At 34.6% G+C, this 25,010-nt stretch overlaps 4 protein-coding genes across 5 annotated transcripts; 1 reads left to right on the forward strand and 3 right to left on the reverse strand.

Annotated features, from left to right (window-relative positions):
* Window positions 1–577: 577 nt before the first annotated feature.
* On the reverse strand, window positions 578–2,122 carry calhm3 (calcium homeostasis modulator 3). Its single transcript, XM_056471508.1, has 3 exons — window positions 1,636–2,122; window positions 1,292–1,547; window positions 578–1,067 (listed from the first exon to the last, which is right to left on the reverse strand). The coding sequence occupies exons 1-3, from the start codon at window positions 1,920–1,922 to the stop codon at window positions 615–617; spliced, it is 996 nt and encodes a 331-aa protein (XP_056327483.1). The 5' UTR covers window positions 1,923–2,122; the 3' UTR covers window positions 578–614.
* A 1,534-nt stretch (window positions 2,123–3,656) lies between these two features.
* Window positions 3,657–8,841, forward strand: itprip (inositol 1,4,5-trisphosphate receptor interacting protein). Of its 2 annotated transcripts, none has more exons than XM_056471085.1 (2): window positions 3,657–3,790; window positions 6,158–8,841. In XM_056471085.1, exon 2 carries the CDS (start codon window positions 6,172–6,174, stop codon window positions 7,789–7,791), a length of 1,620 nt encoding a protein of 539 aa, XP_056327060.1. In that variant the 5' UTR covers window positions 3,657–3,790; window positions 6,158–6,171; the 3' UTR covers window positions 7,792–8,841. The 2 variants fall into 2 exon arrangements, with proteins under 2 accessions (XP_056327060.1, XP_056327061.1); XM_056471086.1 differs by lacking the exon at window positions 3,657–3,790 and adding an exon at window positions 4,180–4,263.
* gsto2 (glutathione S-transferase omega 2) lies at window positions 8,717–13,623 on the reverse strand. Its single transcript, XM_056471087.1, has 7 exons — window positions 13,525–13,623; window positions 13,279–13,346; window positions 11,587–11,695; window positions 11,203–11,425; window positions 9,636–9,737; window positions 9,414–9,520; window positions 8,717–9,084 (listed from the first exon to the last, which is right to left on the reverse strand). The coding sequence occupies exons 2-7, from the start codon at window positions 13,307–13,309 to the stop codon at window positions 8,934–8,936; spliced, it is 723 nt and encodes a 240-aa protein (XP_056327062.1). The 5' UTR covers window positions 13,310–13,346; window positions 13,525–13,623; the 3' UTR covers window positions 8,717–8,933.
* A 3,165-nt stretch (window positions 13,624–16,788) lies between these two features.
* Window positions 16,789–24,339, reverse strand: gsto1 (glutathione S-transferase omega 1). The gene is made up of 7 exons (XM_056470830.1): window positions 24,232–24,339; window positions 23,956–24,011; window positions 20,053–20,161; window positions 19,748–19,970; window positions 18,684–18,785; window positions 18,445–18,551; window positions 16,789–17,465 (listed from the first exon to the last, which is right to left on the reverse strand). Exons 2-7 carry the CDS (start codon window positions 23,984–23,986, stop codon window positions 17,315–17,317), a joined length of 723 nt encoding a protein of 240 aa, XP_056326805.1. The 5' UTR covers window positions 23,987–24,011; window positions 24,232–24,339; the 3' UTR covers window positions 16,789–17,314.
* Between the last annotated feature and the right edge of the window lie 671 nt (window positions 24,340–25,010).

A 25,010-nucleotide genomic window follows, 5' to 3' on the forward strand; every position in this document is an offset into this window, starting at 1 on the left:
AAGCAAGCTGAATTCACACTGATGAAACTTCACCCTGTCAACTTAATGCATCAATACACATGACTGACAGACGGCCCCTCCTTTACAGGCTCTATCTTCACCTACATAGATGGGTGTGATTTCCGTCCTCACCTTGCCTTGTGCTTAAATTGTTTATATTCAGTGGAAAATGTATATCTAAATGACAAAAGATTTATGTAATGACTGGCCATTTAAAACCTGAACCAAAGTCAAATGTAAAGACATGGGCAAGAAACACAGATATCAGTGAAAGTGTCTCCCATACAGCCAAAATTATTATTATTTATTTATTATTAATAAATACAGATAAACTGTACATAAATTTACAATACATTGTCTTTTTTCAGGTGCTTCTGAGGTTCAGCAGTCATTTGCATCCAAGCCATATCCATGAGGTTGTTGTGTAATGTGTGTGGAAAGAGACATGCAAAGTTACACAAACTAAATCCCAGCATATTCAAATGCACTAGCATGCAAGAACAAGGCTAAAACTAAATCTTTTTGAACTTTCTAGAAAATAATCTGATTTTACAATTTAGAAAATGACTATGTTCAACTTTGCACGATTCCTTGAGATCAGTTTTATTTGAGTTTCACACATCAGAGAATAATGGCCTTCCACTGTGGTCTTCCCAAGTGATACATACTTTGGGTTTATAGGCCATCTTGGTCACGTCGAGTTCTGGTTTGCATTCGTACCATGTTTGCAGCAAATGATCCACCTGATCTTGTCTGGTTATACCATGCAAACGCTCTTCTTCTTCCTCTCCAAATTCATTTTGCACTGTGCTGTGTCTGGGTGCACTGGAGACGGGCATTCTCACAGTCACATTCTCTCGCATGTTCTCAAAGAACTGCAGCACACTTTTTCTGGCGAAATCTCTCGCATGAAGGACACAGGTCTCATCGAAAAGTTTCTGTTCCATGTCCAAGTAATTGCTCCAGTAACGTGTCTGGAGAAAAGTTGCGTGATTGAAGCAAGGCTTGATGACGCGAGCCACTGCACCCAAAAAAATGAAGAAGAGGAGGATTGACCAGCCTATTGCCTTAGAGAAAATAAATTGAAGGAGAAGAATAGATGAATCATCTGGTTATGCAAAGCATGAAAGAATTTAACCACCTACAGGTCTGTTCCTTTGAACTTTGTACAGCTCAATCTTACTTAGCATCTGTCAAGTCAAAAATGACAATGACAACTACGGTCCATTGAATGAAGGCATGTATGAACTTTTGAGAAATACAGAAAAAACAATTGAGAAAACTCACTCACCTGAGAGTAACAACGCACATAGCGTGAGACAGCTTTTCTAAAACTGCTGTTTCTGAAGATAACATCTTCTTTGCATGGCACCTTAGCCATGATCTTGACCAGTTCCAGGCCGGTGCTGTTGGGTATTCCTGTGAAATATTTGGGGTCTACATTCATGCTAAATGCACATATAAAGCATTTTCCATCTAGCAGTGTCATCAGAATCCAAACCATGGGTGCCAGAAGGGCCCGTTGCATCATTGATGACAGCAGAAATCTGCGAGAAAGACATTTTAACATGTTTACATTATTAATATGAATGTTATTAAGATGCATGATATTGTTATTATTAATTTCAAACTTACTTTACTACCGCTGGATTTTTTGCCCTCTTGCCAAGAGGTCTGACCCACTCTTCCATCAGCACCCCTGTATGTCGATTGACTAACACTCCCAAAAGAAGCAGTATAATTGGAGGGACGAACATGACCCCCATTGCATACATCTTGTTATATTGCGGTAAACAGGGGCAGTTGAAATCAAAACTTGTGTATAGCTTGACGCTTATCAGTGACAGTATTATACAGATACCATTGGAGATCGACTCAGAATTTGACTGGAAATATTGCAGTACCAACTTTAAACGATCCATTAACAGTTTACGTTACAGCTAAGAGGTTTTAAATGTGTAAAACTTTTACAAACAAATGTGTAAGCTACTTATCTGACAATGACCTCCAAATAGCCTGTTGTGTCTGGGTTGTGCAAAAAGAACTATAAACAACTAAAAATATTGAATAAATTAAATGAAAACTCTCTGAAAGCTGTTTTATTAAATGCATATAATTTCTGTATCACGTAGAAACGAATCCTTTATCAGTATTAACGCATCTCTCGAGCTCTGCGTGCTGAAGTGATGGCTTTGCTTGTCAAAAGCGCGCTCCTGTAAGCTCTTTTTGGACACGCCCAGATGTACGCGCGCCAAACACCCGACATAACTATTTAAAACTGGTTTGGTTTCGTCTGATATTTTTTTTGATACAGCCTGATATTATTTTAATATTATTTACCTATAATTATGAAAACTGTACCTAAATACTTCAAAATTATAGAGCAAACATGAGTTTATTTATTTTTCTTTCTTTCCCTCACTAAATTGTTTGTTTCTCGGGACTGAAACAATTAATTAGGCCTGTATTCTATATAATTCGAAATTGCAGATCTGCTAAAAATGTTTGGATTAGATTGGACTCGACTTTATTGTCATTACACATGTACAAGTACAAGGCAACGAAATGCAGTTTAGGTCTAACCAGGAGTGCAATATCAGCAAGTGCATGATGTATAGTGGGCAGCATATACAAGTACACCCCTCACAAATCTATCTTTTATATTCATATTTTTAACAGGAAGCTATTGTATTTGGGCATATACAGTAGTCAATACTGAAGCTAAATATGGAGCCTAACAAAATAACTCACAATAATGGTCCAAAAACTAAATTTATATGTTATAGAAAAATATTAAATACAAATTTAAAAAAGAGGAAAAATCAAGAGAAGCAAAACAAATTGGAAAAAGCTAGTAGAAATTTTGTAGGTTGTCTTTTTTTTGTGCAATATTTTGCTTGAATTTAATTATTAAATATTATTATCTTTCAATTAGTATTAGTATTATTTTTCAATTTCTAAATATGTTTGGCGACTAAAATATAATTTTAATAAATATATGTTTAATAAATCTGTTTAAATGCACCAAAATACGGCCTACTATGAACATAATATACAGGTTGCATTAACTATGAACACAGATTTACAATAGATGAAATAAAAACAGCATACCATCACTACCAAAGTCTTAATTACCAAGATTAGCAGCACCCATTACAATAACATTTCTTAAATGTTTGAAATGATCTTGTCAACAGGTTCTCTGACAATCACTGCCTCTTAAAACGATATTTTTGTTGAACTTTGATGAGGTAGCGGCCTCTTGTGGGTGTATCTGTCTTTCGACTTAAGCAGCCACTGCGCATGTCTTTAAAAAGCCTACAATTTTTCTAAACGTTTTAAAGCTGCTTTGTATGCCAAGCACTGTTATATCTCAGGAAATCACTTATTAATAATGTTTTAATTCTCAAACATGAACGTTATGCGCATTTAATTTTAATTGCATGGTCCATCCATAATGAATTAATAATAAACTTGTAACTAGTGATGACTTTAGAATTTCCCTCACGTCGAGGAAAGTGTGTGCTCTCCGCAGAGAATAGTCTGCATGCGTGAGTGTGTGTGTGACATTTGATGTTGACTCAAGAGCGGGGCTGAGTCTGACCCACGTGCTTTTTATAGAGGAGCGAAAACGGCCTCACTGGTCACTTCCTGGATGTGAGAGCAGCTTCAAGTCGTCGTGTGGAGCAGATGAGGAAACAGGAGTAACGGGACCGCGCTTTCTCTCGTGTCGGTTCAGTTTCAGTCTGAAACAATGAGCAACGCTGGACTTTAACTCTTGGATTGCGGTGTAAGTTACTATTGTGTTCTTGGCTAAAACAAAGACCCGCCGCGAGTGGTATCGTTATAAATTATTCAACTGACCGTAACAGCTGTGATAAAAACAACAAAAATACTCAACAGGACTCTCGTAAAACACCTTAAGACGTCAACGTAAAATTGAAATAGGCAAATTGTGTCGTTTTAAAGGAGAAGCTGTAAGATGCTCTGCCTTTAAGTCGTTAACGTTAGTTTATTGCGTCACCACCCTCTGGTCTACACTTTTAAGGCGTTTGCTCGCTTCTTAAACTTACCAGTGACTTTTTAATCATTAAAGTCCCGCATTTGAACAGCGTTTCTGTCGTAATAGCGTCTCTGTTTTCATGTTTGTTTAGTAATGTAGTAGTTGTCTAGACTCCGCCCTTTTAGTGTTTGTGGATTGTGGGAATCTTTTCAGCGCCACACCAATTCCACAATTAACTTCTTCACTGGAGCTCAACTAATGTGAGTCAGATCCACATGCTGTCATTGTGTAAACTATGCAGACTTTTTTGATGCTATTTTTTCTGTTTAACTTAGAATATTTATGCTGTTTCACATGGATATTTATTTTAATTTATAATTATTTAATGTACAATCCCAAATCATGACCAAGTTGTTTGTTATATCTCAATACACTAATAAGGGTACACATTTGGGCCTGAATGGAAATAAAAAGTATAACAAAAAATAGGAACACCTCCCCCACTTTGCAAAGGAGGAAGGAGAAGGTGATGAACTTTCAGAATGAATCATGAGGTCAAAGTTTTTTTTTTATAAGCTGTTTGATCTTCTTTTACACAGGTCTTCGGTTTGGAAACATTAGGATTGTTTAATATTTTACATTTAGCAGATGTTTTTGTCCTAAGTGGCTAATAATTAAGGAGGTATTAAGCGGTTCAATAAGAAGAGACACACAAGAAGTGCTAATTATACAAAGAAACTGTTTGTGCTCAGAGAATTAAGTGCTAGAGTTAGGGAAAAGAATGTTTCTACAGGTGGTTTGTAAAGCCCACTCACCCGTGTGAAGCTCAGATACATTTTGTTTGTTTTTTTAGTATAGAAAGAAGGCTGCGTATATAATTATTGAACAATCCAATACAAACAACGTTTTCATTCTTAATTGTCACGATTGTCAAGTATGCTGATTTGCTGTTTTTTATAATCCATCATTATTAATGCTCTTTTACAGGTTTATATTACCATCTCTGATGATACATTTTATTCAGCATCATAGTTTTCTGAAAACATGGATATATTTCATTTTCAGGATTCTTTGATGAGTAGAATGCTCAAAATAACAACATTTAATGAAAATATTTTTTAACTATGTATGTAACGTATCATTTAATGTTTTCATGGTGAAAAAAATTTGTTTTTAAAGGGGGTTAGGGTTATTTTTATTTTTTTTTTTTAGATTTTATGTTTGATTGATAATATATTGGTTTCCACAAAAAATATGCAGCAAAGAAGTTTTTAACATTTTTAATAATAGATAAATGTTTCTTGAGCACTAAATCAGCATACTCAATTAGTTTATGTAAGATCATGTGACACTTGAATAAACACTGCTGAAAATTCACATTTGAATCACATGAAAGTTTTACATAAAAATCCTAAAGAAATTAATTTACATTGAATAATATATCATAGTATTGTGTTATATTATTTTTGATCAAATAAATGTAGCCTTGGTGGCATTTAATTTTTTCAAAAACACTACAAAATTGTACTGTTTACAAAATTTTGAATGATATTGTTGTTCTTTTTGCAACTTGTAACCAAAAGTGCATAAATACAGTGATTTTTGCAATTTCTCAAGACCAAATATTTCCTATGTATGGAAGTAAATAATTATTTGAACATTGCTAAAATAACTTTAAGCATAATAAATGTTGTTTACAGTATAGTTACCAGTGTACCAGATTCATGGAATGTGCTAGTAGCTTGCAGACAGCATAAATATGGCACTTTATCTGCTTCATTCCAAGAGTCACTCAGACTCCAAGTGCCACACCATAAATAAACCAATTACATAACTTCCTCAGTGTAAATACGACATTCCATCCTTCGCTTTAGTCAAGTCAAAATGTCTAAATTCTTTGCAGAGATCGGATTACACAAGTTTGCTTTTACCCAACGGAACAGAAAAAAGTAGTTAAGCATTTCCCATGTTGTCAAGCTGGGTTAATTTATGTTTATTAAGGGTTATCTGACTTCCTTCCCCAGTGCAGGACAGTCTTTGTATTGGAGTTTACAAATAGCACTCTGACGATGGCATGTTTTATTTAATTTTTTAACATTTTAAAAAGTTTTCTTACAAGATGCTGAGAGTAATCCAAAAAATGTGTTTTCCCAGACACACACTAAAGGATGCAAGGTGCGATTGCACGAGTTTGCATGGTGGTAGTAGCGGCAATCCTCAACCACCCGCTTCTTTTCCCCAACGAGAACACCACCGTCCCCGAGCAAGATGAAGACCTTTTGGCCCGGATGAAAGAGCACCAGGCGAAACTGGAGGCTGAACAGAAGCGCCTGGAGCAGGAGATCTCACAGACTGAAAAAGCTGTGATTGGTGATCTGGACGGTTATGGCTGGTACTTTTGGAGTGCCCTCTGCCTTGTCATTTTCTTCACAATCGAGGTTTGCAGGCAGGATATAATCCCTGCTGAAGTTCCAGACCCTGCAGAAGATGAAGATGGAGATTGCAGTACCGGTTATCTCAGTGCTAAGACTATCACATTAGATCGAGATGTCCTAAATAACTTCTGCAAGACCCGCTTCCATCCTTACGTCAATGAAAGTGGAAGAGTGCGGGAATTTATCGAGGGTTTTGCTGATGATTTGCTGGAGGCACTGAGAAGTATTTGTGACCAAGAATCTGACTTGGAAGTTGAGGACTTTGTTGGGATAGGGAGTATGTTCGAATCCTGGAGGGTCTCTAAACCTCCTACATGTGACCTTATTGTGCCTTTTTCTCCTCCCCAACCATTCAGGTTTCAGTTTGAACTCTGGTGCGACCCTTCCACTGAAATCCCACTTGACCTGCAGGGATGTGGAAGGATTCAACTCATTAAACCCGGTGGAAATGGCACGGATTGTCTTTGTGGCTCTACCGATCTTGGTGATGATATGCTGTGTTTGCTTCACAATAGAAATGAGTGTGAAATACTTGAGGACAATGCTTTGCCGGAGCTCCTCTGTGCAAGGGACACTGCGTTTTTGTCGAAAGGTCAGATCATGAGATGGTTCCAGATTTCCGTAAGCAAAGCTTGGGGCCAGATCTCTCATAAGTACGACTTTGAGCTGGCATTTCGAAACCTGGACTTTCCTGGAGCTCTGAAAGTCAAATTTCGATCCGGAAAGACAGTCGTTCTTAATCTTACCCCTGCTGTTCAGTTTGAGAACACGGACGCTTACCTCCTCTCCCATTTCCCATCTGACACTAGCAACTCCTCAGACACTCATTGGCAACTCTCACTAAGTGTTTATGAGAAGAATCTGCTTAAACACCTGGCGAAAAGCCTTCCTACAAATTCCTGCCACATTCATTGCCTTCAAATAGTTTCTTTTTTGCACAAAAAGCAGACCACTTTGACGGGGAGAAGTGCCTTAAGTAGTTATCATATAAAAACGGCGCTGTTGCATTTGTTGTTGAGTAAACGTCCTGCAATGTGGCAGCCTCAGAATCTTGATAGCCGATTACGAGATCTGCTCAGCTTCCTTCAACAAAGCCTGGAAGAAAAGAGACTTTATCATGCCGTTGTCGGGAACCCTCACATCCCGGTTGAAATTCTTGTTCCCAAAATAATCCGTACCGCAGAGCCGATAAACTTGTTTAGGCCTCTTGTGTTACAAAGACACGTATATGCCAAAATGGAGGAGCATTTTGAGGAGATGGTCAGAAATACATCTGTGCTTGTTCAGGAATATACATCTCATTTTTCGAACGGTCATGTGAGGCATGAATTCAGCTCAGCGGAGCAAATTTAGACTCTTGCTTTGAGTGCAGGGGATTCCAACAGCCTCATTACATGAAGTAATGCACCTTCAATGTAAACCACATATTAAGCACTGACTGTTACGATTTATAATGTGTGGGTGTTTCTTCAACTATGGACACTTTTAGGTCGTTAAAAAGTGACATTAAAATATGTTGGAAAGTTTTTTGTATTTATTAATATTTCACAAAGGGGAAAGCTGTCAGTAGAGAACATGCTTGACTTGTTGAATACTAAGAAAAATCTATGTAACGGTGTTTATCATGCATGGTTTTCATTCATGCTTTAATAATGTGTTCAGGATACATAATGCATTTTTGTTAAAGGGATTTTTTTTTTATTCTTTGTTTTGTCATGAGCACGTGGTTGAAGAAACACTCTTTCGTCGTTCATCTGGCAGCTGTTTCAGGCTCTTATTTCAAATTATGTCATGTTAGCCTCATAAATTATGTAACAATATCATAGTATGCGAGTCGTGTGTGTGCCAACATGCAAGAGATTGTCAATAATAGCACAGCCAAGCAACTACGAGCAACTGAAAACAGTGATGTACATGTCAAAGCTACTTCAAAGGTCTGAAATCTTTCCTGTACATTGTGATGCTGCTTATTTTATAGAGTTTAATTCCTTTTTAATCCATCTGCACAGTAGCATGGGAATGGTTTTACTTGACACTTTTAGTATGGAATTAAATTTCTCACTATTTTCATTTAAAAATATTTTTGTATTTTAAATCCACACACACACACACACACACACAAGTGAGAATTGCACTTAAACTTGTAAGTCGTTTCCCCTAGCAGGAAACAATGTGTTGCAGCCTCACAGCATGTAGTGCTTGCTTCAGCTGCATGTACTTTCGCCTAAAGAGAAAGTCCTTAATATAGGGATTAAAGAAATAAACAAAAGAGTGCATGTTTTGTCCATATATTTTATACACCAGTTTATTTAAATTCATGTATAAGTGACAAACATGTTAATATACCCGTTGTAGCCTTTTTAATAAAAAAAAAAAACATGAGATTAGTATCTGGTCTTAAGCTTAAAAGCTAAACTTGCTGTCAATTCAATAAAAATATACAGACAAAGATGTAATGATACACGTTCCACAGATAGACAGCAGTGCATGTTGCTCTATAAACCATAGTCATAATTAGGGTTTCCATCCATGAAGCTGTCGAAGAACACCTTGTGAACCTCTGTGTTGAACATGGTGGCTTTCACAACTGGATCCTCAAACATGAGTTCAATCCACTTCCTCAACTCCGGCGTCTTGGCCAGACAACTGAAAAAAAGAAATTGATAGATGCAAAACTATTGTACTAGTAATAATAAACTACTTTACTATAGAAATATAGATTACGTTCATTACTTGGAGAACAAGCACCTTTTCTCCTCTTTTTTTGTGTGCACAAAGTTCACTAAGCATAGTTCTAACCAAAGCCCTACCTTTGTTAATCTCAGTCATTCATCTTTCTTTTGCATATCTGCTTGACTTCACCTCCATGACTCAGCAGCATGCTATTGCTACTGCTTGTCAGGTCAAATGGCAGTACATTTTTGTGATCATTGTACATTCATTTTATATTAATATATAATAATAAAAAAACTTACTGCTTCACTCCCATCATCTCTGCCCTCTCAAACCATGGCCAGATCAGGTAATCAATCATTGTGATGGAATCCCCCCCAAAATATTTGGTCTTCTTGTTTACCAAAGCCTGAAAAGCGAAATATATTAATAAAAGATAGTAATTAAAAGTTATATAAATATATAGAAATAAATGCACACACACACACAATATACTTTGAGAAAGTGTAAAAATGACAGTCTACCTCGTTTAATTGGACGAGTTTTTCTGTAAATTCGGTTTCAGCTGTTGAGACATCCTCTCCTCTTTTCTTGCCCATAGAGATCTTATAGAAGTATGGAATCACCTGAAGAGAGGATGAATTGACTTGAAATTAATGCAGTTGAAATCATTAATATTTAACATGACTAATGGGATTAATAATTAATACGATACTTCAGTTATACAGAGTGGTAAAGGTTTACTTTTTTAGTTATTGTGGTTTCCTTAAAGAGATAGTTCACCCAAAAATGAAAACTCCTCCATTTACTCACCCTTCACTTGTTCAAAACCTATTTGACTTTGTTTTCTTTGGTTGAACACAAGAGAAGATATTTAGAAGAATGCTGGTTCCATAGTACTTTTTTCTATGGAAGTCAATGGGTGCCAGCAACCAGCATTTTTCAAAATATCCTCTGTTCAACAGAACTAAAAAATCTCAAAAGTTTAAAACCACATGTACAGTGTTCAGCATAATTGAGCACACCCCATTTTGAAAATGAATATTTGTATCCATTTCAGTGAAGATAGGCAATGTATTTTGGTGCAGTTAAACAAAACAGATTTATTAAGCAGATATATTTATTAAAATAATATTTTATTCACCAAACATATTTAGAAATTGAAAGTTAATACAATTCAATTCAAGCAAAATATGGCAAAAAAAAAATACAACCTACAAATTTCCAACTAAATTTTACCATTATCATGAGTTATTTTGTTAGATAAGCTCCAGATTTGGCTTCAATACTGACTAATCTACTGTATATGCACAAATATAATATTGTACAGCTTCCTATTAAAAATATGAATTTAAAAGATAGATATGTGAGGGGTGTACTTATATATGCTGAGCACTGTATGAGTAAATGATGACTTTTTGTGTGTGTGAATGATCCCTTTAACTGATAACACAAAGACTTTCACGTTTATTTCAAGTAACTACTTGGATTTTGAATCCGCACTTCTACTGGTACATGGAAATGCTTAATACAGTTAGGCTGCATGATACTGGAAAAAACGCAGTATTTAGTTTTTCTGCTGTATATATCGCAATGTGAATATTATTTCAAAAGAGGACCTAAATTCATAATTTGACATTGATTTGGAATTATTTTGTAGGGGAGTATATCTGCATGTGATATAATGAACAAAGTACATGCAAACATTAAAACAAAGGTAGTAACGAATAAAAACAGTGCTTTAATGTATTCTGTGGAGACAGTATTAAGCTAATTCAATCTATATAAAAATAATAACACTATAGTCTTCATCTTACAAATAATTAAATCCAATTAATATTTATAACTTCTTTATTTAATTACAATCTTACACAATAACAGGTCTTAAACACATGCAAATTAAATCTTTTGCTTTGAGATGACTACAAATCACATGAGCTCTGAATTGTGGTTCTGGCTTATATTTCCGACAGATTCTGTGATGTAATTATTGCAGATTTGCACATTGCAATATTAATATATTGTGCAGCCCTAAATACAGTAATTCGATCTGTAGTATATTTAAGAATTCATACAGTACGAGTTAGTTACCTTTGAATAAAGCTCCAGCAGCATTCTCTGTTGCGCCCTCTCAAACGGGTCAGATGGGAGCAGCTTCTTCTCAGGATAGACCTCGTCCAGGTACTCACAGGTGATTGGAGACTCGTAGATCACCTGACCATTAGAGGTTTCCAACACTGGCACGGTCCCAAAAGGATTCTTCTTCAGAAACCAATCAGGCTTGCTTACCAAATTGATATTGATAATGTCATGTCTGTGTAAAGGGAAAATCAAATTTGAACAGTGGTTACGTATTTAAAATATAGATTTTACTTGACGCCAGTACAGAGCTCATGTTAATCTATGCTCTGTTATTAAAGTATCACATATACACATTAGCCCCCGCATCTAAACAAAGATTGTATTAGTACTCACTTCACTCCCTTGGCAGTGAGTACAAGCCTGGTTCTCTGAGCAAAAGGGCAGAATCTCATGCTGTAGAGCCGAATCTGGCCATTCGGCACTGGTCCAGGAGCAGAACATTCTGTTTTATCAATAGAATACAAAAATGTAAATATTATATGCATAATTGGCTATGGAAAAACTGCTTCATATGGATCAAATCAATATAAAACAAATGGTTAACTGCATCTGAAACAAAAGTTTTGATGTGTGTATATATATATATATATATATATATATATATATATATATATATATATATATATATATATATATATATATATATATATATATATATATATATATATATATATATAAAATGTACAGTTAAAGTCAGAATTGTTAGCCCTCCAGAATTATTTGCCCCCCTGTTTATTTTTTTTCCCAAATTTCTGTTTAATGGAGAGATTTTTCAACACATTTCTTAACACAATAGTTTTAATAACTCATTTCTAATAACTGATTTATTTTTCTTTGCCATGATGACAGGAAATAATATTTGACTAGATATATTTCAAGACATACATACATACATACATACATACATACATACATACATACATACATGTACACATATGCACATATACATACACACACACACACATGCATGCATATATTTGAGATTTTTTAAAATTTATATATAGATATAAAATATATAAGTATATGATACAAATTATATATAAATTGACATCTACAGTGGAAATCAGAATTATTAAATTCAGGGGGGTTAATAATTCTGTATGTTCAACTGTATGTACCAAAACTTTTTTGTCTAGTTTTATTTGTATGCCTGTGTGTTTCACATATTCATAATAAATATAAAACCCTCATATATTACATCAAAACAAACTTTTATTTTGAATGTGATTAATCAGATTAATTCTTGAGTTCAAGTTCTTAATTATTCATGAAAAATAATATTTTATTATTCAATTAATTACATCAGAAAGAAACTCAATAAAACAATGATCGTATGATGGCAATGTCTGCTAGTATGGTTTGTGATATAGGAAATTAATTATGAAAAACTAGCTCAATATTTATGCAGATGGACATACATTATATTTAAATGTTTTTCCAGTTACAACAGTCAAGAAAATTTACGATGGTTTTACTATACTAATGGTATTTGTAGTAAAAATTTAAAATGCCTATTACTGTGGTCAAGTTCCAGTGCTTAACATAAATACACCCCTTACATATCTATCTTTCAAATTCATATTTTAGTAGGAAGCTATACAATATTATATTTGTACAAATACATTAGATTAGTCACCACTAAAGCAAAATCTGGAGCTTATCTAACAAAATAACTTACGATAACAGTCCAAAAACTAAATGTATATGTTATAGAAAAATATTAAAGTACAAATAAAAGAGGAAAAATCAAAAGAGGGAAAAATTTGAAAAAAAAATGTATTGTATTTTTTAGTTATTTTAATAAATATACCTGTTTAATAAATCTGTTTTGTTTAACTGCACCAAAATACATTGCCTATATTCACTGAGAAACTGATAAAAATGTTCATTTTTAAATTAGGTGTACTCAATTATGCTGAGCACTGTACACTTTCAGCTACAACCCAATCATGTTTGCTTTTCATAAGGGAAGTAAGTACAGTTCAAACTGTGCAACATTTTGTTAAATTCCATTGCATTTCTTACCTTTATCGAGGCATTTTGGAGATGAAGCCATTGTAGTGGTCGAAGTGTTCTCTTGCAGAGGAGTCGTCCTGTTGAAATATACAATCGAATAGAAACAGTGACAAACATGAGCGCGTTTTGCGGATAAGGATCTAAAGAAGAATGTGTTACATAAGGCGCTGAAAGGAGGAGAGGAAAATACTTTCGAAACTATTATGCTTAACATTCTACTAAAATCAAGCAAGCGTTCATTCAACAACAGCTTACCTGTTGATCTGTCAACCGTGAAGCTGAGAGGAGTGGAAGTGAAGTTTTAAAGAAGGAAAGGTGTGGCTGGAGAGTAATGACTCCTCCTCTTACATACAAACTACATCCATGTTCCTTTCAAAATAAAGCACTTCTAGCCTACAAAATTTACTCGTTACGTTTAGGAAAAGGGTTTTTCTAAGGTATTGACAGTTATCCCGTATTAATTGTACAGCAACTAGACTAGACAAACAACTCAGAAGTCTGCACATCATGGAGCGCGGTTTTACTGTACATCCTTCTGAATTTTGCCGTATCATTTTACCTGTAGTGTGTCAACAATAGCTACTGTGTGTATAGCGATGCGTGGTACTGCTAGCATGACACTAACCGCCATTAACCCCACAAGGAGAAGAAGCTAACATGACACTACACGCCTACATGATTGTTTTTGTAGCTTTGCATTGTTCTTTAAGGGACTGTGTCGTAGGCTAATACTTGTAATATTTATCATATTGTGACCAAGTTTCATGTTTATACTGTGTTCAAAACAAATACTCTGCAAAAGTACATGAACGATGCGACTTTCAAATTCACTTGAATTTAGTTTTTTTTATTAGACTATTTTATATTAACAGTTTGTGAAAAAATCAAGATATTAAATATAATTGAAATGATTAAATTATACGTTATTTATTATCTTTTTTGCTTTGTAACGTTTAATAAAGTCCTAATTTGTATTATGTTTTGACAATTTTGCTTTCAAAATAGCTTTTCAAAAACTTTAAGTTTAGTATATGTTTGACATTATATTAAATATTAATTATAAAAGCATGAAACACCAAAAATAACTGTGTTTTTAACATTATGAATTATGCTGGAATTCAGACTGGCCGTTAAAAAACTAGTCATTCTATATACACATGTACATATGTTACAATTTATTATTAAAAAGCTTCTTATTACATAATTGTTGAGACAACAATGTCATCTAAATGTCTGCAGGGTGTTCTTTATTTTAACATGTTAAAATGATTTTAAAAAATGACCATTCATACCTATCAGATCATGTTTTTATGTAATACTCTTTGTTTATTTTACTGGTTAGTGTGGGCGTCTTGCAAAGATCTCATTTGCTGTCTAGCAAATGAGTCAGCATGTCAGTTTGTCAGCATAGAACTTTCTGGAAAGCAATATTTCTTAAATCTACCCTCAGTCATAGCTTATTGACTTGACTAAACGTCTGTTGTGCACAGTCATGCTGATCAATGCTGTAAATATCTAAGTGGTCACTGGCAGACGTCCACTGTTATTTTCATTTTTTTAGTTGTATTGTCCTCATCAAGGTGGAGCCCTTCAGCAAACATGACTTGATAGAAATCTGGCCACTGTACTGTATTACAAAATCAACAGAGTTACTAGTTACTATACAGTTACTCTTTTGGCATGAAAACTAGCAATTATTTGCTGTATGCTAATCTTAAAGTAAATCCTTCTGCGCATGTAATCTCACTTGATTTATGTGCGCATCTGTCCTGCTGTTAAACCTCAATGAAACTCTTTCCTCTTGAGTCACAATTAATTCTGAAAACTTGCTGTGTGATTTGTGACTTGAGTAGGTGGTGGACACATTATTAGGGCTGTTAAGATTAATATTGGGGGTTAAATTCCAGACAGGTGTGATACGTGATCTACTGAGATAATGAAAACCTTGTAACCCTGGAGCAGAGGGATTAATGCAGTTAATGCACGTCAATGAGCATAACAATACACACTGGGATATCTCATATGGGTTTAAAATAGATGATCAGTTCTGACAAAATATTAAACACTGTAGTCTATTTCAAGCATGTTATTTCATTAGAATGTTTTTAATTTGTTTAAAATGAATGAATCAGTTGTTAAATAAATGGACGAAGCAGTGTTTTGAATGAATTTCCTAAATAATGATTAATCTTTTGAATAATTTAATAACCCAGACTTCACTCAGGCATCACTTAATTATTTGGCGAATCAACATTTTTAATGGATCTTTTGGATGAATCAGTGACTCATAAAACATCGATTGATTTCTGAGTGAATCTTTCAAATAATAATTAAATGACATTAGGTTGTCAGTTCATTACTGGATGAATCAGCATTTCTAAATGAATGTTTTGAATTAATGATACAATGACTCTCTCATAAAGATGCCAATTCATTAATGATGAATTGGCATTTCTAAATGAATCTTTTCAATGAAAGATTCAACAAACTTACTCATAAAGGCACAACTTTCATAATTAGTGGATGAATCAGCATTTCTGGATGAATCTTTTGAATTAATGATTGAATGGCACCCATAATGACTGGCATAAATTCATTACTGGATAAATCAACATTTCTTAATGAATCTTTTGAATAATCATTACTGGATCAATCAGTATTTCTAGAAGACTCTTTTGAATTCATGATTGAATGATACCCATAATGAATGATGTAAATTTATTAGTGGCTGAATTAACATTTCTGAACAAATCTTTTAGATAATGATTAAATGACTCACACATAAAGATGACAACTCATTACTGGATAAATCATTTCTGGATGAGTCTTTTGAATTAACAATACAATGACTCTCTCATAAAGATGACAATTCATTACCAGATGAATCAACATTTCTGAACGAATCATTTGAATAATATTGAATGACTCACGCATTAAGATGTCAATTCATTACTAGATTAATCAGCATTTCTGAAAAACTCTTGAATTAATGATTGAACGACACCCACAATGAATGACAAAATCATTACTGGATGACTTGACATTTCTGAACAAATCTTTTGAAGAATGATTAAATGACTCGCATATTAAGACATCAGTTCATTACTGGATATGAGTCAGCATTTCTGAATTAATCTTTTGAATCAACATTACAATGACTCTCGTAAAGATGTCAATTCATTAATGGATGAATCTGCATTTCTGAATGAATCATTTCAATGAAAGATTCAACAACTCACTCAAAGGCACAACTTTCCTAATTGCTGTATGAATCAGCATTTCTGAATAGTGTTTTAATTAAAGTTTGAATGACACCCATAACAATGTAAATAGCGTTTAAATCGGCATTTCTAAAAGAATTTTTTGAATGAGTAATTCAACAACTCACTCATAAAGGCAACACTTGCTAAATAACTGAAACAATCAGCATTTCTGAACGATTCAATGACTCGCTTATAAAGACAACAATTCAAAGCTTGATGAATCAGTGATTTTTTTAATGATCATCTTGAATAAATTATTAAATGAATCACTCATACAGACTTCGTTTGCTTTATTACTAGAAATACAAAAATAAAGGTGTTTGACAAAAAAAAACGGAATGATTCAAAGACAAATACATTTCAATCACATGTTGTGAGTAATTGGCATAATATTGTAAACAATACAATCTTTATTTCAAGTCACATGAAAAAAAAATTATTAACTGTTTGGAACAACCATAGACACGTGTATTAGCTTCCAAACTATAAACATTTAGTACTAATCAAGTAGTTTTTAGATCATTTGAATGCTTGTAACAGAAATAATGATGAGATCAAAGATCCAGTGAACTGAACTTACTAGATTCACATCTGCTTTTAAAGATCAGAGTTAGATTTACACCACCACCAAAAATCTGTCACATGAAGGATCAAGTAACAGTTATGAAATTCTCTTTTCAGATTAATTGTGGTCAGAGTATAAAAGAATGTATTTCACAGCAAACATCCGTTTAAACAGCTTAACAGACAATAGAAGCATCATTTACCAGAGATTTATTAATCTATAAACCGTAATCGTAATTTGGGTTTCCCTCCATGTACGACTTATAGAAGACCATGTAGGTTTCTGTGCTAAACATTGTAGCTTTAACAGTGGGATCCTCCATCATGTGCTCGGTCCACTTCTTCAGCTCAGGAGTGCCGTCCAAGCAGCTGAAGATGATGAGGAAACAGTGTTCAGTTGCAGAGGGGGATTTAATGATTGTTATACGTCACTAACGGGATTTCTGTTCAGTTAGTTTTGCAAATTCTCAAACAAATTAAAATCTTAAAAAACTCAAAACCCTTTATTAATTATTTCCCAAAACAATTCTACTGATCTCATTCAGAGTTTAGTACGATTTGCTTATTCCCCAATGACGGTTGTGTTTATTTTAATATAAAATGTTAAAAACCTCAAAATTCGATATTAATTATTTCCCAAAACAATTCTACTGATAAAAACATCAACATAAACTTTAAACCAAACCACAATTTATAGTCTCCAGAATGTATAAACTACATTTTTTATGAAACAACCCATGAAATTCTATCTATTATTAAGAAAAACATCAGAGCAAAATCTAAAATAAATCATATTTAATATAAAATCTTAAAAATCTCTAAATTCTATAAGAACTAATTAAAAAACAAGTATGCTGATAAAAACACTCACATAAACTCTGAACCAAACTTTTAGATATTTATAGTCTCTTATAAATCTGAAATAAATGTTATTTTGTATTATCTGCAATTATAACCACTCTGATACTGAACAATAAAATCATTTCAAATAGTAATTTTCATTAATATAATTATAATGCTTTTATTATCATTTTATATAAGAACAGTAAAATTACATGATAATTATGGCTGTTGTTTTTATTTTTTTTTACAGCTTTCAAAGGGTTAAACCATGCAGCTTTTATTTTGGCAGAAAACCAGAAGAAAACTTCCATTTTAAAACATGTCTATTTTGCTGACAACAACTTTATAAACAATACTCTGGCCATTTCACATGCTCAACAGCCAACCGTTCATTCCATTTGGTGCTTGATGAGTGTTCATTTTAAGCCTCAACATTTTTTTGGGCTTTCTCTTTTACTAGTGCATTTAATAATTGTGATTTAATAATAAAAAAGAAATAACATACTGCTTCAGATTCATCATCTCCAGCCTCTCAAACCATGGCCACATCATGTAGTCAATCATCGTTATTGAATCCCCTCCAAAAAACTTGCTCTTCTTCTTGAGAAGGATCTGACAAAGCCATTAAGCACATAAAGCACACATTTAAAGAAGTGAAACTGAACTCAACTGAAATGCCTATCATGACATCCATTAGAAACCTTTATTCCACTCGTTTATGGTGTTACTGCTATGTCAACTAACCTCACTGAACTGAGAGAGTTTGTCTTTAAGTTCTATTTCAAGTGCAGACACATCCTCTCCTTTTGTTCTGTTCACAGGGATCTTATAGAAGTAGGGAGTCACCTAAAAACACATATTTATTAAAGCATTCATACAATCTAAATCATATGACTTATTACAGTATTGCAGATACACATCAAGAATTTTCTATTCATTTTTTTTTTTAACTGGAATGATACACAACATGTATCCTTTACAGCACAGGTGTCAAACTCAGTTCCCAGAGGGCCGCAGCTCGCAATGACACGTGAAAATCCAATCTACCCGTTTACACTGCAAACACAAGGACACAGATCCAATTCATTTCGGATAAATTTCCACATATGAACAAGGCCTGAATCTGATTTGAGTAAATCGGAATCCATGTGATTTGTTCCTTATACGGACATGAGCCATATCTGATCTGTGCCATATGACAGAAAAAAAATTGGAATTGAGTCACTTGAACCATGCAGTGTAAATGCAGCTTTTAAGATTACAATTAGACTTAAATGTTTAATGACAACTGAAAGTATTAAAGTAAGTTTTGAAAAATGAATAGAAAAGTGTATCGCGAAGCCTAGCATGCCCAAACTTGTTCCTGAAGGGTTGGTATCCTGCGGAGTTTAGCTCCAACTCCAAGTAGACACACTTAAACCAGCTAATCAAGCTCTTACCACGGGAGCTTCTCAACTCTTATCTGTGCATCCTTGTTTCCTTTCCTCGTGTCTTAGCTTTACCCCCTCAGGATGCTTAGAACTTCAGCAAAGGATTCACCTGTGTATCCTCGCTCATGGCTCCTCAGGAAGCCTTCTCTTTCCTCCATCCTCACGGTGCAATTAGAAAATTGTGTCCTACAAGATGTCTGAGCGGTTTTCAGGTCGTAGGACAGAGGACTGAGGAAAAGAGGAAGGATATTAAGAAGCAATGTGGAGCTAAACTCTGCAGGACACCGGCCCTCCAGGACTGAGTTTGGGAGAAGCAAAATGCTAAATTCTAGAAATCAGCCATGTGTAATATCTGTGTGAAAATGAATTGGGAAAGACCTTTGAGAAAAGCTCCAGCAGCATTCTCTGTTGCGCCCTCTCAAACGGGTCAGACGGGAGCAGCTTCTTCTCAGGATAGACCTCGTCCAGGTACTCACAGGTGATTGGAGACTCGTAGATCACCTGACCACTCTGAGTCTCCAGCACTGGCACTAAACCAAGGGGATTCTTCTCCAGAAACCAGTCAGGCTTGTTCTTCAAATTGATGTTGACGGTGTCGTATCTACAGCAACATAGAGGGTTTTTACTCGAAACATAGTCTTATTTAAAACACTAATGTACAGTCAGTTAGAGTTTGTACTCACTTTATTCCCTTGGCATTGAGCACCAATCTGGTTCGTTGGGCAAATGGGCAGAATCTCATGCTGTAGAGCCGAATATGGTCCTTTGGCACTGGACCAGGAGCAGGACTTCCTGTAGCAAAGTTTAAACCAAAAACATGTCAGACTTCATCTACCAACCTGTCTACAGGTTTCTAATAATCATTATTTCATTATGCAGTATGATAATATTTATACCCCATGATTATATAGTGTAATAATTATATGATTACATACATTATAGGGGTGTAACGGTTCACAAAAGTCGCGGTTCGGTTCGATACGACACAGTTGTGTCATGGTTCAGTACGTTTTCGATACAGAAAAAAAGAAAAAAGCCAGAGGATTTCTCTGATTTTTATTTGCTGGCCCTATTATTAGTTAACAATAATAACTGCTGTGTTCTCACGGGTGGTGTCTGATATTGCGCAGATGATATTGACATATAACTTATTATTTGCATACGTAATCTTAATAGCAATACCGGTCTTTTCATGAGGTGCAATATTAGTTTCATCTCAGTGAACGCATGCTCTTTAGCGATGTTGAACGCAGTGTCAGACGCACGATTGACAGCATCGTGATAATTAAATGAAGGATTAAATAACGTTAGAACATCTCGTGATTAAAACGTGTAGAGTCAGTGACAAACACTGTTACCTGAAAACTCCATCCCACCGGCTTTACGGTGAACGATTTAGTCATTTTCACAGCCGACTTTAACCACTGGAACTCTTTTATCCACTCTTTGAAAAGTGTAGATGCTGGATTGACATTCCCCACATGATCACTAATCAGATGTGCCATTATTTGTAACTTTAGGTGGTTCTAAAACTAAATCTGTAAGTGTTGTTTTCGTTCTCTCAGATCCAGAACTTTACATTTTCGCGGCTGTGGCACCCTGTCATTGGAACTGAGTGATTGACAGCTGATATTAACCAATCCATCCGCGTTCTGTTCTAGCACAATGGGCCAATAAGAAGAGCTTGAAGGCAGGGCAAGCATCGCATGCTTTGTTTATCGTAGCAGTTTCAAACCATTCCTGAGCACTGCGTTTGGTGTTTTTAGGTACAAAGATGCTTAATGCGTGAATACCTCCTAATTCCGCGCACGTGGTGAACATTTTGCTGTGAAAACTGGTCACATGACATTAATTTTATGCTGTCGCACAAATGCTCCCAAATATATTTTGACGTTGCATAAATAAAATTTCGGGCGCATATACGACCAAAACGGTCGCAATATCGAGCCCTGTCTCATATTCAGGGTTATAAATGTACCGAAACCAAAGTGCTCCCAAACGCCAGACCCGCTGTTGGTTATAGGAGGATTACATTAACGTTACTAGCCATTTTGCGAGCTAGTGCAGCGTTTGCCAGACTGGAGTAGAGTTTAGAGGTGGGCGGGAAAGGCAGCATGTTGCCTGTCACGTCATTTGGGATGCCTTGTTGAGCGTTTTTGCACTGAAAACATAATATTTTGTACACTTATTCTCTTTTTAGATATTAGTCTGAATCGTTCTGTTTGTAATGCGTACCGAACCAAAAGTCTCATACCAAACGGTTCAATGCGAATATGCGCATCGTTACACGCATAATATTACATTTCTGTGATTATATGTATGATTATAGGGTGTCACGTTGGCGCAGTGGTCACCTCACAGCAAGAAGGTCGCTGGTTCGAGCCTCGGCTGGGTTAGTTGGCATTTCTGTGTGGAGTTTGCATGTTCTCTCCGTGTTGGCGTGGGTTTCCTCCGGGTGCTCCGGTTTCCCCCAAAAGTCCAAAGACATGTGCTGTAGGTGAATTGAAAAAACTAGATTGGCCGTAGTGCATGTGTGTGAATGTGAGTGTGTATGGATGTTTCCCAGTGATGGGTTGCAGTTAGAAGGGCATCTGCTGTGTAAAACATATGCTGGATAAGTTGGTGGTTCATTCCGCTGTGGCGACCCCAAATTAATAAAGGGATTAAGCCGCAAAGGAATGAATGAATGTATGATTATTTATACATTAATTGAATGTAGTAATGTACTAGATTAATATAAAATATTAAGAGACATAAATATTAGTAAATGGAAAAAAAAGAGGATAAGAACTTGATAAAGGTGTACTTCAATGTCTGTCTTTCTACCGTACTTTGGGATGTATTAAATTAGATTTTTTTTCTGAGCAAAAAATAGTGACAGTCGTACATTTCTACTGTAATTTACAGAAGAGACACACTAAAATATAATTTAATGTGATAATAGTTTATATCCCATAACATCTGGTCAGGATTTATTTAGATCAGAGATGCCCAAACTAGGGAGATGCCATCCCATGTGAGAACAGATGGAGAACGGTGAGTATGGTTTCAAAACTGTCAATTCTAATTTAATGTAACTCTTTATTTGTTTGTTTTATTGTTAATATTTTATTGTTTCAATTAAATGGTATAAATTAATCAGACTTTGTTAAAATGTACATACTGTCACCCGACAATGCAGAGACTTTCGTGAGCAAATGGAGTCAAAGGCAGATTCTGCTTGACTAGTGAATTCAGCATTAAACTCTATATGGTATATACTCTCTATGGTATATTTACCTTTGGCCCAAAGCTCTCAATGATATTTGGTTTTTGGCCCTTTATATAAAAAAGTTTGGGCACCCCTGATTTAGATCCAGAATTATTTGATGACATATTAAAAGACTCTTTTCAAGGAGCACAGTGCAGCCCAGTTAAAAATGAATTCTTGTCATCTTCAAATTTTGCTATTATTATTAATATTTAGCAAGAAGTCTTCAGTCATTTAAAATATCATAACACATCATAATAAAATTCAGATCAGAATAAGAACGTTTCATGTATAAAGAAATGTATCTGTTATGCTGAACTGTATGTCTTTATAAAACACCTGTAATAAAGTAGTCTCTACTTTCATTTATTTTAATGTATTTTTAAATGACTTCTGTAAACATTTTATTTGATCCAGACACCAAAATAGTGTCTCTGGCCCATATTTCTGTATATTATTTATCATTATTTATCTCAAGTTATTACACAGTTACAAAACATAGCATACTATACAGTGTTATGTAAAAATACAGAGTCTTGTAAGCTAACTCTTAAAGTTGAGGCTGACTGCTATATGCTCTCTGTGGTTAGTTCACTTAAAAATCATTATTTCCTCACCATTTACTCACAATAGACATTTACTGTATAAACTTGTATGAATTTCTTTCAAATTAATTTCTGTTTGAAACAAAAAACATAATGATAATCATGAGAAATGTTGAAAAAAATTCTACTGACATCCATAATAGAAAAGAACACAATGAAAGTCAATAACTGTTTTTCTGACATTCTTCAGTATATCTTTCCTTGCGTTCAACAGAAAAAAGATCTCAAGAAAATTGAGGATGAGTGAATTCTGACAGAATTTTTTATTTTATGTGAACTAGCCCTTTAAATGACGACACCGTGCATTTATATATTAATATATATATATATATATATATATATATATATATATATATATATATATATATATATATATATATATATATAAATAAATAAAAGGTTACAGAGGGTTTAGTAGTTTAAAACAGCATTAACTCCTTTCAAAAATCAACGATGCAACTTGTTACAGATTCCTCGAAAACTGCAGTCCTCACAATAAATAACACCACTGAAAATATACTTCGGTGATTTTATGATTTCACAAGAGTGCAGTGTCATGCTGTGGTCGTAAATGTCATGTCACGGAGGTGTCAAGCTAATGGTACAATGAAAACAACTGGAACCGTTTCTTAACATAACAACATTCTCAGTTATGAAACCCACAGTAAACTCAAGAGGAAACACACACGTCTTAAATTGCATTTCATCCTCTAAATAAAGTAATTTCTTACCTTTCCCAAGACATTTCTGAGATGCAGCCATTATTTAATCAGAGAAACCAAAAGACCTGCAAAGGTTGAGAAGCTCAAGTTAAATACTGCAGGTGCGCTTGATTAATTTGACAACATATCTTAATTATTTAAATAACTTTGCATTTCATATAACAATGGTTTTGCAGAAAGATCAGCGTTTAATGTTTAATAATTCTGTAATAATAATAACAATTCTGTCATTTAAAATATCATACAGTAACTTCAACTTTAAGCAGTAGTTAACTGAACACTTACCTGTCTAAATAAATGACTGTTCCACAAATTTCGAAGATGAAAGCGAAGTTGGCGTATTTATTGGGCATTTATTGGGCACGTCTTATGATTTAATGACGAAACATCAGACGCTTCTTTATTTCAAAATAAAAGTCGTCTTTAAAAGATAAGCTCTCTCTGGAAAATGTTTTTTAGTCAACCGAAAATACTTCTCTTCTAAAAATGAATAAATAATGATACTAATAATAATATGATTACGCATCGGCCGACACGGTGGCACAGTGGTTAGCAAGAAAGTCATTGGTTCGAATCCCAACAGTGTGGAGTTTGCATGTTCTCCACGCGTTTGCGTGGGTTTCCTCCGGGTGCTCCAGTTTCTCCCACAAGTCCAAAGACATGTGCTACAGGTGAATTGAATAAACTAAATTGGCTGTAGTGTATCAGTATGTGTGTGATATAGTGTGTATGTTTCTCAGTACTGGGTTGCAGCTGTAAGGGCATCGGCTGTGTAAAATATGCTGGATAAGTTGGCAGTTCATTCCACCGTGGCGACCCTTGATTAATAAAGGGATTAAGCTGAAAGAAAATGGATGAATTATTAAGAATTTCTGTTGTGAAGCGTAATATTTAAACTAGAAACTGCATTTGAAAGTGCAAAGGGCATTCAAATAAAGTAATTGTATTTTTTACATACAGTATATACATTATAAGACAAATCATACTATTTTAACACTCCACATGGAAGCACTGACATCTGCCTCAGCAAATGAATAATATACCGTGTAATATCGATCATTTAT

This window comes from Danio aesculapii, chromosome 13 (assembly GCF_903798145.1).
Source record: "Danio aesculapii chromosome 13, fDanAes4.1, whole genome shotgun sequence".
In the NCBI taxonomy this organism is placed as follows: domain Eukaryota; kingdom Metazoa; phylum Chordata; class Actinopteri; order Cypriniformes; family Danionidae; genus Danio; species Danio aesculapii.

What these genes read in the sequence shown, in the direction of transcription:
- calhm3 (XM_056471508.1), bottom strand. Translation starts at nt 1,922, where the DNA reads ATGGATCGTTTAAAGTTGGTACTGCAATATTTCCAGTCAAATTCTGAG. An exon ending in AAAAATCCAGCGGTAGTAAA is followed by an intron (nt 1,548 to 1,635) that starts GTAAGTTTGAAA and finishes TCTTTCTCGCAG; the next exon opens with ATTTCTGCTGTCATCAATGA. An exon ending in ATGTGCGTTGTTACTCTCAG is followed by an intron (nt 1,068 to 1,291) that starts GTGAGTGAGTTT and finishes ATTTTCTCTAAG; the next exon opens with GCAATAGGCTGGTCAATCCT.
- gsto2 (XM_056471087.1), bottom strand. Translation starts at nt 13,309, where the DNA reads ATGGCTTCATCTCCAAAATGCCTCGATAAAG. An exon ending in AACTCGTCCAATTAAACGAG is followed by an intron (nt 9,521 to 9,635) that starts GTAGACTGTCAT and finishes TTCGCTTTTCAG; the next exon opens with GCTTTGGTAAACAAGAAGAC. An exon ending in GAGATGATGGGAGTGAAGCA is followed by an intron (nt 9,085 to 9,413) that starts GTAAGTTTTTTT and finishes TCTTTTTTTCAG; the next exon opens with TTGTCTGGCCAAGACGCCGG.
- itprip (XM_056471085.1), top strand. Translation starts at nt 6,172, where the DNA reads ATGCAAGGTGCGATTGCACGAGTTTGCATGGTGGTAGTAGCGGCAATC.
- gsto1 (XM_056470830.1), bottom strand. Translation starts at nt 23,986, where the DNA reads ATGGCTGCATCTCAGAAATGTCTTGGGAAAG. An exon ending in CTCAATGCCAAGGGAATAAA is followed by an intron (nt 19,971 to 20,052) that starts GTGAGTACAAAC and finishes ATGTTGCTGTAG; the next exon opens with ATACGACACCGTCAACATCA. An exon ending in GAGATGATGAATCTGAAGCA is followed by an intron (nt 17,466 to 18,444) that starts GTATGTTATTTC and finishes CATCATCTTCAG; the next exon opens with CTGCTTGGACGGCACTCCTG.